General features: G+C 55.6%; 1 protein-coding gene across 7 annotated transcripts in view; it reads right to left on the bottom strand.

Moving 5' to 3' along the window:
- The window catches only part of ZNF516 (zinc finger protein 516), a 196,983-nt gene that overhangs the window by 90,669 nt on the left and 88,660 nt on the right, over positions 1–17,654 (bottom strand). For 3 of the 7 annotated variants that reach the window (XM_044383092.3, XM_044383093.3, XM_048218437.2), the window contains exons 3-6: positions 7,629–9,089; positions 1,535–1,639; positions 619–686; positions 374–515 (exon numbers count right to left, since the gene is read on the bottom strand). In XM_044383092.3, coding sequence (XP_044239027.2) covers positions 374–515; positions 619–686; positions 1,535–1,639; positions 7,629–9,089 — 1,776 coding nt within the window. The remainder of the gene's footprint in view (positions 1–373; positions 516–618; positions 687–1,534; positions 1,640–7,628; positions 9,090–17,654) is intronic. The other 4 variants (XM_048218438.2, XM_048218439.2, XM_048218441.2 and 1 more) reach the window with 2 other exon arrangements.

The following is a 17,654-nucleotide window of genomic DNA, read 5'->3' as shown; positions in this document are numbered from 1 at the left end:
CTGAGGACAGTGTGTGCCTCGCAACCTAGGAGCACACATGGAAGACTCCATCAGCGTGTGCAAGAGTGCGGCCACGGCGTGTGGACATACAAAGGCCACACATGTCCGGCCACACGTGTCAGGTGCACATGTACACGGTACCCGTGCACGGCGACAATGCCGGTCGAATGTGTCGGGCAGGGAACAGATCAAGGAGCGGACACAGCCGTGGAGTGCCACACCCAGCCCGGCGTGTCTCACGGCAGGGCACAGACACGCCGTGAAGAAAGACGGCAAAACTTGTTCTCAAACAAACTTGTACAAAAACACGCTGGGGAGAAAAGCAGGGGTCCCTAGTGTGCGAGGCACCTCGGGTCTCTAGCAACGTCCTCACCCCCAGCAGGACCAAGAGCAGCTGCGTGCACCTGCCGCGTCCTTGTCCATCTCGGCCGCGACGGCTGCCGGGGTGTGTTGCTCATCCCCAGACCGTGCTGAGTGCTGGGGTCTATGTCAAAGCCACACGGCTGTTTACACTTCTGGTAAAAAGAAAAAGCCACTGGGGCCTTTGTGCTGAGCACCACGGCACGTCTCTTCCCGGCGACCACAGTAACCCGACAGCCAATGACTCGGAAGACCTACTTGTTTGGGGGCATCTGCGGGGATGGCGTGGGCTTCGGCCCCTCGGAGGCCACGAGAGCCTGACGCCGCTGTGGGAACGAGGGGGTGCGTGAAGGGAGGAGCGTGCCAGCTTCGCCACGACGGCACACGACGCGAGGCTCTTACAGCTAAAGCACTGGCACAGAAAAGACACCAGCGCCTCGCCTGTGGCCGGAAAGCACCAATTTACTTCAACACTTACAGTAAGAGACTGGATACAGCTGCCTGGGGCCACTGCTCTTTTTCATTCAGAGCTCACCGCTGAAGAAAGCCGTCACTGACAACATTAATTATCAGTGTCTGCGTGGAGGGACCCTCCTCCTGCATTACTTACCACTTGGCCTCTGTCAATCTGCATCACACTGGCTGCTGGAAGCATCCTTCACATGTCCGACACAGCCCTCCGGCCCCCACCCCCCGCAGGGTCCCCACGCACGGCTCTCGGCCCGCATGGTCGCGGGCAAGCTCGGCACACACAGGCCGGGGGCTTCTGCCACCATCCCCGACTGGCCATGGGGGCCCCGGGTACACAGCGCCGTGGCTGGCCAGTGCCAGCAAAGGGAGCCCCCGCACCGCATGTCATGCTGACGGGGGCACAGTGACTTCCGTGCATGCCGTGGGCAGCAGAACTCATTAGCATATTCATTGCTGAGGACTCGACCCTCTAATTAAAATGGGACATTTGCAAACAGGCTTATCTCAAATTAAACCACACAGCACCCGGATGCAAAGGGAAGACCATTCTAGGGGCTGGATGGGAGAGTCTGGTGCGTGATGCAGCTCGGGCCGGGGGCTCATGTGCCAGTGGCTGGGGACACAGCCAAGGCAGAGGCGGCTCCTCTCCCCAGTGCCCCCCCGGGGTCCGCGGGTGGCCCAGGCCCGGTGGCGGGCGGGGTACCTGTGTGGGCCCGCGTGTGGGCCCTGAGGTGGCCGGGCTGGTGGAAGCGCGTCCCACACTCCACGCAGACGAAGTCTCCTTGGCGGGCCTGCGTCCGGAGCGTCCCTGGGCGGCGGTGGCCGTGGGTGGTGTGCAGGTGGGGCGGCGGCAGTGGAGGGGGCGAGAGGAAAACATCATTAGTCTGTCTAACAGTGTGATGGGGGCACCTGCAGGCCTGGGGGACAACCAGCAGCCTTCCCCCAGGCTCTGTTGACAGCCGGCATACGCAGGACCGCGAGGAGCGTAAATCACAGCGACCTGAAACCCACACTGTGGCCCGATCGGGTGCAGGGCCTTCGGGCAACCACATGCCCTCCCGCCATCCAACGCCCGCCGGTCGGGGTGCTGCCGCGGGGATGGCCAGGTGCAGGGACTGGGAGGCTGCGGCCTGGCCACCTGTCCCCACCACGCCACCAACACTGCCTGCCTGGCCCCTTACCTGTGTGCCCACGTGCCCTCCAGGGCATAGACGGAACACCTGGGAATTGGGCCGGACATAAGGCCCTGGCCCCATGTTCCCTTCTGTGAGAACGGGGGTGCACGGCCCTCACCTGTCCGTGCCTTGCCTGCTTCAGGGCATCTCTCTGAAGAACAGCTAATGCTCACGGAAGGGGAGCAGCTCCAGAGGGCCTCCCCTGAACCCCATTCTCACGGCTCAACAGTAACTCGACGGAAGCACAGCCCAAAAAACAACCAGAAAAAGTTCTGCTTATGGGGCGCCTGGGTGGCACAGCGGTGAGGCGCCTGCCTTCGGCTCAGGGCGTGATCCCGGCGTTCCGGGGTCAAGCCCCACATCAGGCTCCTCCGCTATGAGCCTGCTTCTTCTTCTCCCACTCCTCCTGCTTGTGTTCCCTCTCTCGCTGGCTGCCTCTGTCTCTATCTCTGTCAAATAAATAAATAAAATCTTTAAAAAAAAAAAAAAAGAAAAAGTTCTGCCTGGAGCAACACATAGTTTTAAATGATGCTCACGGAGCTGACTGTGTCTGTCCCTAACATCTGATACGTGAACGTAAAAGGCAAATGGAAAGGATGACAAATGGTCTCCATCAAATTAGCTGAAACCAAATTCTTGGCCGAATTCAGAGTGCGTCCATAGACCAAAAGAATGCAAAATCGCTTTTACATTGCGGACAACGTCATGGACATAATCATTAAAGACATGCGTGTGCTGTAAGACAGACTCTGTCCGATTTCTCACCGAGCAAGCCTTCAACATGGGTCTCAGGGAAACAGCAGAACTTGCCCACAAAGCCCTCGATCTCCCACTGCCTCATTCAGGAACACCAGAAGGGTAAGACGACAGGTTTTAACCCCCACTCACACCACTGTCCTGATGAAACGGCGCTGACCAGGTGGACAGGGCGCCCCAGTCACGGAGTGGGGAAAGCACCGCCCGGCCAGTGTCCTCGGGCGCTGGCCCGTCACCGCCGCTGCGTGTGTCCCCAAGCACCGCGGCGACGGGAGGCTTAGCAGCCTGCCTCAGATGGCTGTGCACGTCCCAGGCCCCACACCCACCCGGTTCTGGGCACACATCCCCAACGTGGAAGCTTCTGCCGACAGCTAACTAGGCACGTCTTTTAGGAATATTTTTCCTTCCTCAGTTTGATCCGGGAAGATCTCAGCTTCTAAAGCAATTCTGTTGCCTGCTCCTTCGAATGAGAAGCACGGCCCGGGCTCATCCTATGAGAACCTTCCCTGGCAATCACGTTGGTCGTGCGGACTCTCCCGGGTGTACTGGGACGTGCCATCCGTGTGGATTCTAACGACGCCCACACCGGGTACCTGCAAGGATTGTGAGCAACAACATGGCTTTGGCGGTTTCACACACTACGTCGCCTCAGTACGTTTTTGTGAGGAACTCGGTCAGCTGCCTACCTCCCATCCAACGTCGCAGCAGAAAAACCCAACACTTCTGCTCAGCCGACCGTATTTCCTTGAATTAAGTATGCACCAGCGCGTGCACACACGTGCAGGGACACACGGACACACACACACATACACACACACACTGTTCTCCCGTGTGTTTTGCACATCATTTTCTCTTTACTTTTTAAGAACAGACCTTTGCCCTTTATGGTCAATAATATGGTGCCCCAGCTACTCCAAAATTTTGAGCTAATCAAAAAGGTGATAAACTTCATTTGAATTGAAGACTGACTGGTGAGCAAACAGCCCTAACGCTGTGACCTAGAAACTAGAGTTGTGTGGGAAGGAGGCCAAGCAAAAGGCAGAGGGAGCCTTCCAGAGGCAGGCATGGACTCCGCTCCGGAGCCCTGCCTGTTAATTTTACCCGGTTGTGCTGCAACATACGTGCCTGTCTGCAAAGGGGAAACAGAGCTGGACACCTTCTATGGACTCTGCACAGAACCACACAAAGGAAGCACGCAGCTTTCGCCGTCCTCACATCCGTGTGTCCTTGGTAGAAGTGACTTTGTCAAGTCCCAACAACAGACCTCATGTCTTATTCCATCTAGAATAATCTCATCCTATTATCTTCAAGTTTTTATTCTAAAATTCATATTCTCACCCAACATAGGCTGACCACGAAGTCTGAAAACCCAGGGAATGTATTATTTTATGACTATTCCATCAACAGAACAGTCGTACTCTATAGACAGAAGTTTCCAGACCTCCCAGCCTCGTGGCAGAACAATCACAGGGAACACCGTGCATTTCAGGCTTCGAGGGTTGGAGTCGGAGTCCCTCCAGGAGGTGACAGTGGTCACGCCACAGAACATCCATCCTCCCTTGGCAGGGCTTCCACACAAACATCATTCGTCAAAACACACGTGGGGAAAAGGCCTCTGAGAACTCCCCGCCCTAACGTGCGCTAAGCCGACGTCTCGGAGGCGGCTCTGGACTGCAGGCCTTCTGTGTGAGGAGAACACAGGCCCTGAAAACCAGCAGCACGCTGCCCCCTGCAAACGTTTCACGTGCACACAGACGACTACTCTTCTTGGAAGGTTCTGTCCTGCAGACTTCTGCCTCCCCTGCTACAGCGTGATGCCAGGCGGTGCGCTCCCCGGCGGCCTGCATGGAGGAGTTGTAACCTTGACTCCGCAGGTGACACCCCCGAGGGGGGGGCGGGCACAGCAAATGCATGAGACCACAGAACAGGAGCTGAACAGCACGGGCAGGCTCGTCGAGTCAGACAGGCCAAAAAGAGGACTTGGAATATAGATGAACTTAATTTTCTAGATCATGACGAGAAGTCAACGGTATAGTACACAAAAGCCACGGATACGGGGCAACCGGTGGAAGACAAAAATTGTAGGAATCCGAGTCACGGGCACATTCAGAAACGTGTTGGTGATGGGATCTGGGGAGCTGCTCATACTTCCCGGGCTACGACAACGGAAGTCGAGCCTCTGTAACAGGAAACATTCGTACTCCGCTCACCTCTCAGACGGTCAGGCCATGCCGAGCCTGCTGCATTTCCTGCCACTCCAACACTTGAAGAGCCATAAATAAACATTCCAAGGAGGAGAAAGAAACCAGCGAGGGCCCGGTGGCCACAGAGGGGACACACGAGCAGGGCGCAGACCAGCCAAGCCGTTCGAAGAATCAAGAGACCTACCTGCGGGAGGGCCCAGGCTTGGCCCCGAAGTCGAGACCAGAGCCCAAGGGGAGCCACAGGGGGAAGGGCCATGTAGGGGAGCAACCCCCTCACCGGAGCATCCCGTCCAACCATGCGGCCACCACACAGACACCAGCCAAGGGACCTAGACAAACCGATCCCCATTCTTCCCTAAACCTGGGAAACCATGGTTCTAAAAATGCATTTATTAGTATATTACAGCCGAAAAGTTCAGAACACTCCCCTTCAGAAACCCAAGTCAGCGTGAACTTAAACACCCTACATCTGCTAGCTCACACCCAGCTGTATTTCAGTGTAGACACGGCAGAGCCAATAACCCAAGAGGAGCACATACGTGTTACGGACAATTTAGCATTTCTCTCATTTACAAGATAAATACGGAACCTCTCTTTAAAAAACACATAAAACCCTGAGAACCATTTCTTTTAAAATTTTTAAGAAAAGGAAAACATTTCAGGCTACTGTGTACTTCCAATCTGTCATCTGAAATTCTCAAAACCTTACCTTGAAACTCACTTCTACTTTTTTGGGGGGTAAAAGCAACCACAGCACTGACACACGGGCAGCATGAAGGGCCGTCACGGAGGCGGGAATGCTGCTCACCAGGTGTGAACTGGCAGGTGCGGCTGTGTGTGACGCGTCACAGGTCTGGACGCTGAGCGGAAGCCACTGACACAGTGATGTGAGGCCCTCGCTCAGGGTGCTGGAGGCCACAGTCCCCAGGAAGGACCGGACAGAGGGTCATGGCTGCCAGGAACATGGGTACCCAGTGACACTCACCCACTATCGGGTGCCCGCAACGTCTCGGCTTTTGGATCCAAGAAAACCCAAACCTAAAGCAATGAGGCCACCATGAGGGCTAAAGGTCAACCGATACGCTGATATTCCATTCCACAGCAAATAATCCGCACACCTGGACAACATCGCCGAGACTGTGCAAAGCTCACTCAGTTTCACTGAAATCTGAAAATGTGAAAACACGAAGCCACATGCCAGCCGCAATCCACCACCCGCAAGAGCGTGTGCCCCGCTACACGCCGGCACGGAGCACTCTGTCCGAAGGCACAAGAGTCGTAGACACAAGGGCATGCTGTGCCTCACGGGCACCTCGGCGTAGAGTGCGTCTCAACGATCTCCGGCCAGCCACACTTCTAGCTTCAGTCTAGAAAGTTCCCAAGACGTGCTGGCTCTGAGCACAGAGGAACGACACCAGCCTCGAATGACCCCACTGGCAAAATCTCCAAGACTGTGGCACCCCCCGGTGTTTCCCTAGTCAGAAAACACCCTCGTGTTTCCTCATGAGCCGAAGGCCCTGCTCGCCAAGCCAGGATGGCTCCAGAGCTCCCATCGATCCGGGCAGGCCCCGCGGTTCCTGGAGACGGCCAGGAACTCGGGGAAAGACCCACCTTCCTCGGCCAGGCACCTCTCACAGTGGAGGTGGGGTATCTCACTGTCCCGCAGCTTCCACCAAACCTTGAACCACATTCCCCAAAAGTGCTTCCAACTTGCTGGAATTTGAGGCGGATCTCAAGGTCATTTTTGGGGGTAAGCACTTTAATGACAGGTGCACGACGAACAATTCAGTTCACAGACAGGCACTGAACAGAGAGACAGAGCTCCTCGGGGTTTTCGTTTGTGAAGAGCAAATCCTTTGATCTCCCAGTGCTGTTCAGGGAGGGCTACCCATAATTCATGCTCGGGAGGAGGGCACCCCACCCAGCGTGTGGTCCCCGCGGTTCCTCATCAACCTCATGACGAGGCGCCAAGACCCAGACGCTGGCAGGAAAGGAAAATGGCCATTGAAGGCATATCTTTCCTGGAATTTGGGCACAAGCCCGTCCCCCAAACTGTATATGGTACAGTCACACTCTGCAGGGTTTGTTTACTAACACCAGTGAGCTGCCACGTATTTTTAAATTACGTATCTACAGAAATAAACTTAGAATAGTCACTTCAAATGAACATTCCTGCCTTTTGAGAGAAAAGAGACAAAGAATATCTACTGATTCTTTGTTTAAAATGACAAAGGAAGGGGCACCCGGCTGGCTCAGTCGGTAGAGCGTGTGACCCTCGATCTCAGGGTCAGGAGTTCGAGCCCCATGGTGGGCAAAGAGCTTACTTAAAAAATAAAAAATAAAAATAAAAGGACAAAGGATGTGAGGGGCATCAAGGCTGCCTGCTCCTGTCAAATGTCAGCTTTTCTGAATTCATCACCAGGAGGGAAGCCCCACGGGGACGGCAGCTTCACAGCCCCAGCACCAGGCACCTGTACCCCAGCGGGCAGAGCTGTGGGGGCAGGAGAGGGGTGCACCTGCCTCACTCTCTGTTCTGCACTGAGACAGCAGCCAGCCGGCAGGCAGCTTCCCCACCTCCTAAGGAGAGGCTCCTCCGTACGGCCGGCCAAGGACCGTCGCAACAGTGCTCCTCAGGGGGCAGGGAGGGGCCCGCTCGTCTTACCTCCGTGCTCCAGCGCAGGACCGTTGGCACCCCAGCTCTGGTACAGAGAAGCAAAGTCCTTTGGAATGTACGTCTTAAATATATTGAGGATGTCCAGGCGCTTCTCGTGGCTGTCCGACGCGGGCTCCGGCTTGCTGGCGTGCAGGGTGGACTGGGCCTGCAAGGCTGCGTTCCCCCTGGGGCCCGCTCCACAGCTGGCCAGTGGCCGCAGCTCCTGACCGGCCTTGGAGGAGGGCTCGCGGGGAGGTAGAGGGGGGCCCCCATCGCCTTTCACATGTGGCTGACCCTGAGGCTGAGGGCTGAATTTGGCTTTCAGGGGGTCCGGGGCACTGTGCTTATTCGGGGGGCCAAGGCTGGCCCCCGCAGGAGGGATAATATACTTGTCCCCTGGCCTGCTGCTGGTCGGGGGCTGGGTGCCTGCCCGAGCGATGACGGAGGGCGTGGGGGTGGCACTTCGGCTGAAGCCACCGCCGCCCGCCGCGGGCCCCGGTCTGGGGCTGGCCTCCTGCCTGGGCTTCGGCAGGGGCAGCTGTGTGGGGGCACCGTGTGGCTCAGGGCCATGGCCAGGTTTGGCCTGCCGGGGCCCGTCGGGGCTGGCCACCCAAAGCGCACAGGGGGCCCCGGAATGGCTCTCCTTGCTCTTCGGCATGCTAGCGGCTTTCGTGGTCATGCCCAGGGGCGAGGAACTGCCCTTGGGCCCCGGCGCCCCTCTTGGCACCTGAGTGCGCGTGAACCGAGCGATGGGCAGAGGCTGGCACTCTTTGCCCCCAAGGGCAGGCGGAGGGCCCGTGCGTCCGCTCCGGGCAAGGAAAACCAGGTTGTTTCTGATGCTTTTGTAACCATTGGGCTGAATCCACTGGGGGGCCATGGAGCTGCAGCTGACCCTGTGCCAGATACGCGTGTGCATCCACAGGACCTCGGGGTAGTACGTCTTGTGGTCACAGTAAGGACACGGGTGAATGGCCAGCGCAGCCTGCAGGGATGAGGCCAGCTCCTTGTGGCTGGGGTCGTCCCGGCTCGACCTCTCGCTGAGGTCTAGTGGGATCAGGTCGGGGGCCGGCGCCTTCCTCCCCCCCGCCGCATGCTCCTTCGTGTGCAAATCAGACAGCTTCTCCTTCAAGGGGTGAGCCGGGCTCTCGGACGAGAGCTGCAGGTCTGCTCCTTCTGGAAAAGTCTGATCCGAATGTGAAGGGAAGTCTGCGGTGTCCCTGGAGATGGCGACCTCCTGCTTCAGGTGAAACGCCGGCATCTTGAAGTCCACGGAAAACCTGGGCTGTTCTGCTCTCTTGCAAGCATCTCGGCCCCTGTTTTCGAGTGCAGACACAGAAGCGGCACTCCCCGCTCTGGGCTCCGCGGTGCCCGTGTCTGACGCGTTACTCCCAGGCGCGTGACTCTGGTCTCCGTTGGCGAGCACGGTCGATGCTGTCTCTTCAGAAAAGCAGAAGCGGTGTGGCTTTCCCCCTGGAGGATCAAAACGTAAAACGTGACGTTACCATTTCTCATCAGACAGAAGGAGATACAGCAGCACACCCAAAGGCACTGTGGCCCTCTCGCGCAGAGGGGCACGGGTCCTCGGGAAACCGCGGGGCTCCTCCCCACAACACTGTCAAGAGCGGGCCAGATTTAAGGGCAAAAGGATGGTATTTGGGGTGGGGTTTCTTCTTTCAGTTGATTAACTCTGTAGACTGTCAGGAGAGATAAAATCTAGTTATCTATAACTACGCAGTTACTGATTAGCAGAGGCTAACTAGTTACATCAAACACCAAGAAATGCCTGCTCTGTACTAGCACGAGGCTTCCCGACTTTCAGAGAACTCTCTAAACGCAGTCACGGTTAGGGATCCCGTGGACTTAAGGCAAGAAGACCCAGAGATGTTGAGATGCAGCCCGTGGTCATGCAGAGGCTGGGCCTGAAACGGTTCACTTTGCCCCGGGGGATCCCATGGCTGCCCCAGACATTTCTGGGCTACAGGTCGACTTCAGACTGATCCAGAAAGGGTCCCTATGACTCTGAGGCTACTCATCCCCGCCTCTCCCTGGAGGGATGCCCAGGACGGGGACCCTGAATTCTCTGCCCCTGGAGTTCCCACCCGCAGTGCTCCTGCAAGACAGACAGGGCGGGTGCACCGGACACCCTGCACAGGGAGGCCTGCCTCTTCCCACACCAGGCTGCATGGGGGCATGAGCACCAGGTGGGAGCGGGGCTCCGCGCCCCTCAGACCTGCCGTGCTGTAGCCTCTGCGGAACCAGACCAGACTGCAGAATTCCCCCGAGGGGACAACACAACTTGACAGAAACTCCATTTTACATTTGCCCTGATGGACTCCAAGTGTAGTGAGGTCAACATTTGCAAGGTACAAACATTCCCGGATATCTCAAACCTCTCCAAACCACAGAACACAAGCTTTTCATCGTGGATACAACACCTGTCACCGTTGCAATGGGTGAAAGTGTTGGGTGCCCCCTTATGGCAAGGCCCAACATTGCTGGTCTTTATTTAAGAATATTTAGAGACTTAAACATTGCAGTGGAATGTAGGTGTCTATTTATAAAAAAGGTTCTTTAAAAATTTTCCAAGTATATTTTTTGGAGTTAAGGCTCAGGAATCCCATCAAATCGGTATTTTTAAAAAATGTATTCCAAACTGATCTTCATGGAAGCAGGAAGGCACCCTTCAGAGAGTGCATTTTGACGGAGATCAGAGGAGCGCAAAGTAACAAATGTGCAGTTTTAATTAGTAGGTAGTCAGTGAACCACTCCCATGCAACTTTAAAGGATTACGTCCCACATAAAACATGTGACCAGTATGCAGTGATGAGCAGAATGGGTGAGGAGATAAGAGGACACAGGACAGATAAATTTTCAGATCCCTGTCACACCAAAATGCTAACATGTGAGCCACTTTGGGGATGTCTGCCTGTCCTGAGTATCATGTCCTGTTCCCCGGAAGGTGCACTGAGCAGCCCTGGAAATCTCTGCTGATAAGAGGTTGCTTAAACTGGGAATAAACGTGTGGAAACCTCGTGGCCTTTGTTCACTTCCCACTGATGCTCAGAATGTCAAAGTCACTTTCAAAATGTTCAAAGAGAAACGCCGGGGCTGGGGCCCTCACTTTCCCTGTATTAAAGGAGCACGGATTTATGAAAACACATGCCAGAGACTATGCACCGAATTCCAAAGTTGAAAGAGAGGCCAGCGTAACCTGACACTGTACATCTGTGGGGGGTTCGAAGCACATCCGTCCAAGTCCCCACATTTTATGCTCCCAGAAAGGATTATAAAACATCACAGCAGAACTTCCAATACCTCTGACCAAGACACCAGATCACAAGAAACATGTGACATGACACGGGGTCATCAGAGCCATCGACGGGGTGGGGGCAAAGCTGGTGTCACGGGAAACTGGTCGCGAGAAAAAGGAGGGACTGCTTCCCAGTGGCCATCTAACTCCTGAGGGACAGTTCAGAATGGGAAAAACCGACAATCTGACGTATTTTTAATTCTTAGTGCCCATTACCACCTCTTTTCTTTTCCCCTCGCCATTAAAAACCCACAACTGAAAGCAGGCCTGTGTGTTGTTACTCCACGGAGGCGAGCGAGCCCCGGGAATGGCCCCAAGGAGCCGTGGGCCCGGGTCCTGTTCTTGCCCCGATGCAGGGGATGGACGACAGGGCCGCGGGCCACAGCGCATTTCCACTCCTGCACGCGGGCTCTCCGACTCTCGCTCTGACGCGCTGCTTCTCGCATTCTCTACACAAGGCGCTTCGCTGAGTTGGCTGCTCGGCCCACCTCTCCCCATATACTCGCTTCATCAGGGTCATCACTGACCCTGTGAGTAACGGCTATGATGGTGCAGCCGTACACATGGGACGGGCTCTGCTGCCGCCCAGCCTCTCCAGGTCCCCAGGGAGCGCCTGCAGGTCCTGCCCGGTGCTTGGGCCCCGCAAGCTCTGGGGACTCGCGGCAGGGCTGCCAGGGGACCCAGCGACCCGCACACACCAGAGCTGTGGACCCACATGCAGCCAAGTCCACCGGACGAGCACGACACGGGCAACTGCAAACACTGCTTTCAGTGTCAGCCTCATTAGACTTCGGGCTGGCAGGGAAGTGAGGGGCGCTGTCTTAGAGATTAAGAGAGGATAAAACTTCCAAGCTATTAAAATTATGCAAGGAAGATCGGAGCTCCATCGCTGAGATTCTTTAAAAACAAAACAAAAAAAAACAAAAAAACAAAAAATTGGGTGATGCAGCCCTCATCCTAAAGCATCTTGGAAACAGAACTTTCCTCTGCCCAAACCCAAACTGGCTTTACAGGGTCACCACCAAGAGGTCCTTCAACAACTGTACTGCCGTCTCTTGCAAGGTCTTTACCTAGTCTTTTCCAACTCTTTATCACTATAATTTCCTTTTTAACAGATAAATTCTTAGTGTAATTCCTTCATATTTTCCACTGTTGGTCCCTGCAAACTGATGCCCTCGCCCACATGTGACATTTTATCGACGCAGCCGAACACCTTGACTACGTCTCACGGCCTTCCAGCAGCCGGAGCTCAGCAGCCACGGTGCCTGGGCATCACCCACACGTCTCTCCTCCGCACGAAGGAGGACAAAGCACCAAGGGCGTCTGGAGGCCGTGCAGCGGGATTCTCACCCGGCTCCCCTCCCGGGCTGTGTGTCGGGAGGATACTGCCTTCTGTGAGAACACAGCCCACTGCCCGCGCAGCCTGGCTCCTGGGAGGGGAGCCGGGTGTGGCTCTGCTCCTGGGCGGGGTGTGCGCGCCGAGCACCCCCGGAGCCAAAGGAGACACAGCAGCACCTGCATCTCCGTGAGGTGCGCTCCGCTCGGCCACATGTGTCCACGTGTTCTTCCCCAGGCCCTCCACCACGACCACAGAACACGGACACGTGGGCACGCCTGCACAGTGACGCTTAAATACTTTCACTCTTCACCACCCAGAACCTGACGGCACTCAACGGCAACGGAGGCAGCATGTGGAAACGTTAACACCGTCAAAACATGCTGAGAAATACAAGGCAAATTCTGCGTGCCTTGGTGTTTTTGTTTATAAAATAGGATGAGTTTCAAAATATTTTATCCCAGGTTTGGCAAAAAAACCACCCAGCACCATAACAGCCCATGGACTGTCCAGCACGATGCCCTCTGTGGAGAGGCTTATGACACTGGTCACTCGGCGCATGGGCCCGGCCTCTCCTGACCATCTGGGGACCAGATGAAGCGAGGCTGCATTGAGGACTCTGAGCTGGACTGTGAGCTGACCCAATGCCCCTGCCCAGGACCGACAGGGAGGAAGGTCTCTGAAGGATGCTAGTGTCTGTGATCCCACCACCATTTTTACCAGTGGCCTCAATGAAGAAATGCAACTAGACAAGTTTATCAGATCTGAGACTGACACTCAGCTAGGAGAGACAGCCAAAACCTTCAGCAACAGAACAAAGACTCAAAAGTTTTCAACAAGATGGAACAAAGGCTGAAAAATAACATGAAGTCCCATGAGGAAAAACAGAAAGCACAGGAAGTGAAAGGTCTGGCTTAAGAGCTGTGCTGTGAAAAAGACTCCAGGGCCCTAGGGGACCACAAGCCCAGTGTGTTAGATCAAGAAAGCATCCTCAGGCAGACATCTAGCTGGAAGAGCCCAGGCCCAGCTCTGAGCCACACACTAAGAGGAAACAAGATGAACGGGAGCATGTCCAGAACCGGCCTACTGGGGGAGGTTTCTGGAAACCGAGCAAGATGAAAAAGGCTTGCAGGATCTTGGACTCTTCTACCTAGAAAAGAGGGCTGATGGCTGCACTGCCTCAAACTTTGACATTCACTCAGTGTGGGATGAACGAAGGAATGATTTATTCATCAAGGGAAGCATTGTCTGCACACTAGAATCACCCGGAACCACACGAACCATCACGGGTAAGAAATGCCCAAGCCCGGACCGAGAGCCAGCCTTTCAGGGGAGGGCCCTGCTCCATCAGCTTTTTTTACAAAGAACTTGGGGTGATTCAAACAGTGGCCAAGACTGAAGAGCAGTGGGGTCAACACAGGACGACACCTGGGAGTCACAGAGGACGTGGCCACAGGGGAGACCGAGGTGGACGCGTGGCCACTTCTCCCGGGGACAGGCACACAGAAGCCCAAGTCAGCTCCTAGGAACCGAGTGACTGCGCAGGGCCACCTGCCCCCAGCCCCGAAGCTCTAAGGGACCCAGCGACAGGGGACCACAAGCCGCTGCTGTCACGTGCTTCTCCAGTGCCCTCATTTCTCCGTGCGAGCCCGTTCTGCACATGTACGTGTGAGCGAGGTTTAGGGGGGCACACCACCTTTTAAAAAACGCTTTGTCGCTGTGTGATTAGAACTTGAACACTAGCAGCTGTGCAGCGCGTCCTCGGTAACGGGGGGGGGTGGTGCCCGGGGGACGCGGCGTCTCGTGGCAGGGGAGGCACTGGGATGGGGCCGTATTTCTAGCCTCGGGTTCTCCTACAGTCGCTGACTCGTGAGCACGGGCTGCCGTAGGTTCCTCTGTCCACTGAGTGACTCGGGCTGTTTGCCTCTCTTTTCAGGTTCATTATAATTTACCTTCCCACTCTTCTGGTTCAAACAAAACACAAAACACAAAACCCAAAACTCCATGCTAAGCACAAAACCAGGAAGGCCCTTCCTTACAGTAGGCCTCCTTCTGCACAAAACACCCCCAATGGGCCCTTCACGGTGAAGTTCTGGTCCCTGCAAGCAGCTGTGTACTGAGTGGCATCAGAAGATTTCCCACAGACTGACTTGCCCCCATTATCCACGGACGTGTGGCCGGTCTCTCCAGTGTCCCACCCCAGTAAGCTAGGCTGTGAACACAGAGGACTAATTCGGATTCCAGCATCCGCGGGTCTTACGGAATGTTATCAGCTACCACCGTCCGTAACAGAAGCCCAGAAGAAGCGGGAGCGTGGCTGGTCTGTCCACACGCACAGCGTCACTGCCCCACACCGGCAGCCTTCCCACAGAGCCAAGTCGCTCATGTCCAGGGCCCGCCGGTGGCCAGGCCAGCTCCTCACTGCCCGCCAGCCAGGCTGCCCTCGGGAACGGGGCTGAGGGCACGGGGAGCGGGTGGCACCAAGCACACGACAGGGACACTCTAGGGTCGTGGAAGACCGTGTGTGATCCTTCGCACTTCGTCCCCATGAAAATCAGGAGCTGGACAGAAAAGCAGAGGGTAAAGAGCTCCAGGGTCGAGAGGAGACAAAACTGCAAGACCGTGGGGAACAGGTTTTGAATCTCTTGGTCAAGAAGGCTCTGGGGGGCACGCAGCTCTTCAACCAGAAACCAGCATTCAACAAGTTCGAAGTAGGCTCCAGGGAAAGCAAGATAATAAAGCTTCCCTGGTGGGCCGTGGAGCACTGGGAGACCCTGCAGGCTCTGAGCAGAGAGCCGGGGGTGCCCAGAGGGGGAGCTGATCCACACCCAACATGGTCCAACCGCCACGCTTTCTGCGTAACGGAGCTACGGGCCATCTGGGAGAACGGAGACTCTATTCCAGGTTTGGGTATCTCAAGCTTTCCTCCCTTTCTTTTACGCTCTTCTGCCCTAAAATACATGTGACTGAGCGAGCGCCTGGTCACCTAAGGTACAGCAGGAATATTTTACAAAGTACAGAACAAAGTCACTGAAATGGTCTGCAGAACACCTCCTTGGGCCGTAATGGAACAAAGGTTTGACCATGAGAGCTGCATTCCGCCTCATCCAGACCAGCGCGTCCACTAACCAGCAGAGTGGGCTTCCCACGCAGACAGCCACCGCCACACAGGCCCCAGGAATTCTCCAGGCTCTGCTCCCTCCCCAAGGAGCCCCTCCCAGACCACTCTCCATAAAATAAGACACCCTCGCACATCCACTCCCGCCACTCGCTGTTTCCCTGGCATCTGTCCTCCTCGGTGTTGTGTGCGGGTACGTGTCCTCTCTGCCGCTCCCCAAAATGATCTGAGCTCCAAAAACACCGACCACATTTTATCCAAGCACTGCTATCGCCAGCATCCAGCACACCTGGCACAAGGTAGATGCTGCATGGACGCACGCTGAATTAATGAATGAATACAGTTATCTAATGTCCAAAAGTCACATATACAGAGACTGAGCACAGTATGAAAAGTATGAAGTGGACTATGAATTACTCAATTCAGCAAATCCTTCTCAGGAGCTCGTGGAGATGAAAAGTAAAGCCGGTGTGGGCAGTCACGAGGCCTCGCGGTCCTAGCAACGAGCAGCAAAACTGCCAACCTAGTTACCAACCTAGTTACCAACCGCGGGTCCTGGAAATTCGGCCACTATCGTGAATGCCCATTTACGGGAGCGGGGACAGGCATGACGGTTTTCACGGTTTATGGCGACAGGACCCCGGCATTGTTCAGACCTGGAGAGTTCTAAGGTGACCCTCCCTCTGGAATTCCTCAGTCCACGAATGAAATCAGACACCTGCTCGGACGTTACGAGGAAAGGTCTGGCTGGGGCAGCATCCTTTGTCTCGCTCTCGCTAAAACATAAGGACTTCCTATTATTAAGGCCGTCTTTCCGCTGCCAAGTCCCCGCAGCCCTGAGAACAGAACTTGGCTGTTTATCGCGGGCCGCACCCCAACACAGGCTGTGTTCTACCATGAGCTCTGCTGGTGTCCTCACGCGGGCCACGAGACGGCGTGGCGATGCCGACACATCCAAACTCAAGCTGTGAGGACAAATGACTGAACCAACCAACCACTCCACTCTGCTACTCCCAAACACTGCATATTTTGAAAAATAAGCAGGTTTTCTGTAACAAATGTGGGCTGAATATGGAAAAGAGAAAAAGAATTATTCTCTCTTCCCCGGCTGAGACGGGGCAGCGTGCAGACACACTGCCCGCAGTGCGGTGTGCAGGACGGAGGTGCGCTCAGAGGAAGGGGGCCTGAGATGCTCTGTCTCGGGAGGGTGTCAACAGGCCGTGTCCTTGCTGCGTCCTGAGCACCTGCTGGAGGAGAAGCAGATGCCACGCGGGGCGAGCTCGGCTTGGCTTCTCCCAGGACGGGACTATATTTAGGTTGGGTGCGCTTAGGGTAAAGCATAGGGCCTCGCGTGAGTGGCAAATTTCCAGAACTGTTCATACTGAACCACATGCTCTCAAGTCCTGCAATTCTACAAGAGGAACTTCCTCTCCAAGATAGGAAGCATGACCACATGGTGATAAAGGCAAACTAAATATGACCGCACGATAGCGGAGGTCACCGGCAACGATCTACCCTGGCAGCGGCAGCGAATGGCGAGGACCGCCCAGCCGGCCTCCTGGGGTCCGCGAGCTGCAGAGTCACGGTCCATGCGCGACCCCGGGACAGCCAGCACCTCCCCAGCACCTCCCGGGCTGCACCGGAAGCAGGAAGAGAGGCGCCTTCCCCAGGGCCCTCCTCCCACCCGCGGGGAGCCCTGTGCAACCCGAGTATGGGGTTCACTCAGCAGCCCCACCCTCTTAATGAAAATCGAGACGTAATATTTGCCGTGATGATCCCACACGGGGGCTGTGCTCTGACTGATGGCAAGCCACATAGTCAGATAATCGGCTGTCCCATCCCAGCGGCTGTGACTTTGGGGGGTCTTCATACCGCTTCCTACTTGCTCCTCTTTATTGAAAGGAAAAGATCTATGAACTAATTGCATGGAGGCAGATGGGGGAAATGTGGGTAATGGAGACAGAAAATAGCTTCTCTCCTAAACCATACCAATGATGTGAGCCTAACACAGCATATACAAAACCCGCCTCGAAAGATAAAGTACCCCACCTACTGCAAGCCTGAACAAGTCTGTAACTACTGTATGAAAAGTAAGTCTAGGGGTGTCTGGGTGGCTCAGTTGGTGAAGGGTCTGCCTTCGGCTCAGGTCATGATCCTGGGATCGAGTCCCGCGTCGGGCCCCCTGCTCATCGGGGAGTCTGCTTCTCTCTCTCCCTCTCTACCTCTCCCTCCACTTGTGTGTGTGTGTCAAATAAATAAAATCTTTAAAAA

This window comes from Ursus arctos, unplaced genomic scaffold, assembly GCF_023065955.2.
Source record: "Ursus arctos isolate Adak ecotype North America unplaced genomic scaffold, UrsArc2.0 scaffold_17, whole genome shotgun sequence".
NCBI lineage: Eukaryota > Metazoa > Chordata > Mammalia > Carnivora > Ursidae > Ursus > Ursus arctos.
Note: the sequence above shows the minus strand (reverse complement) of the source record. Positions and strands in the feature narration are given on the sequence as shown.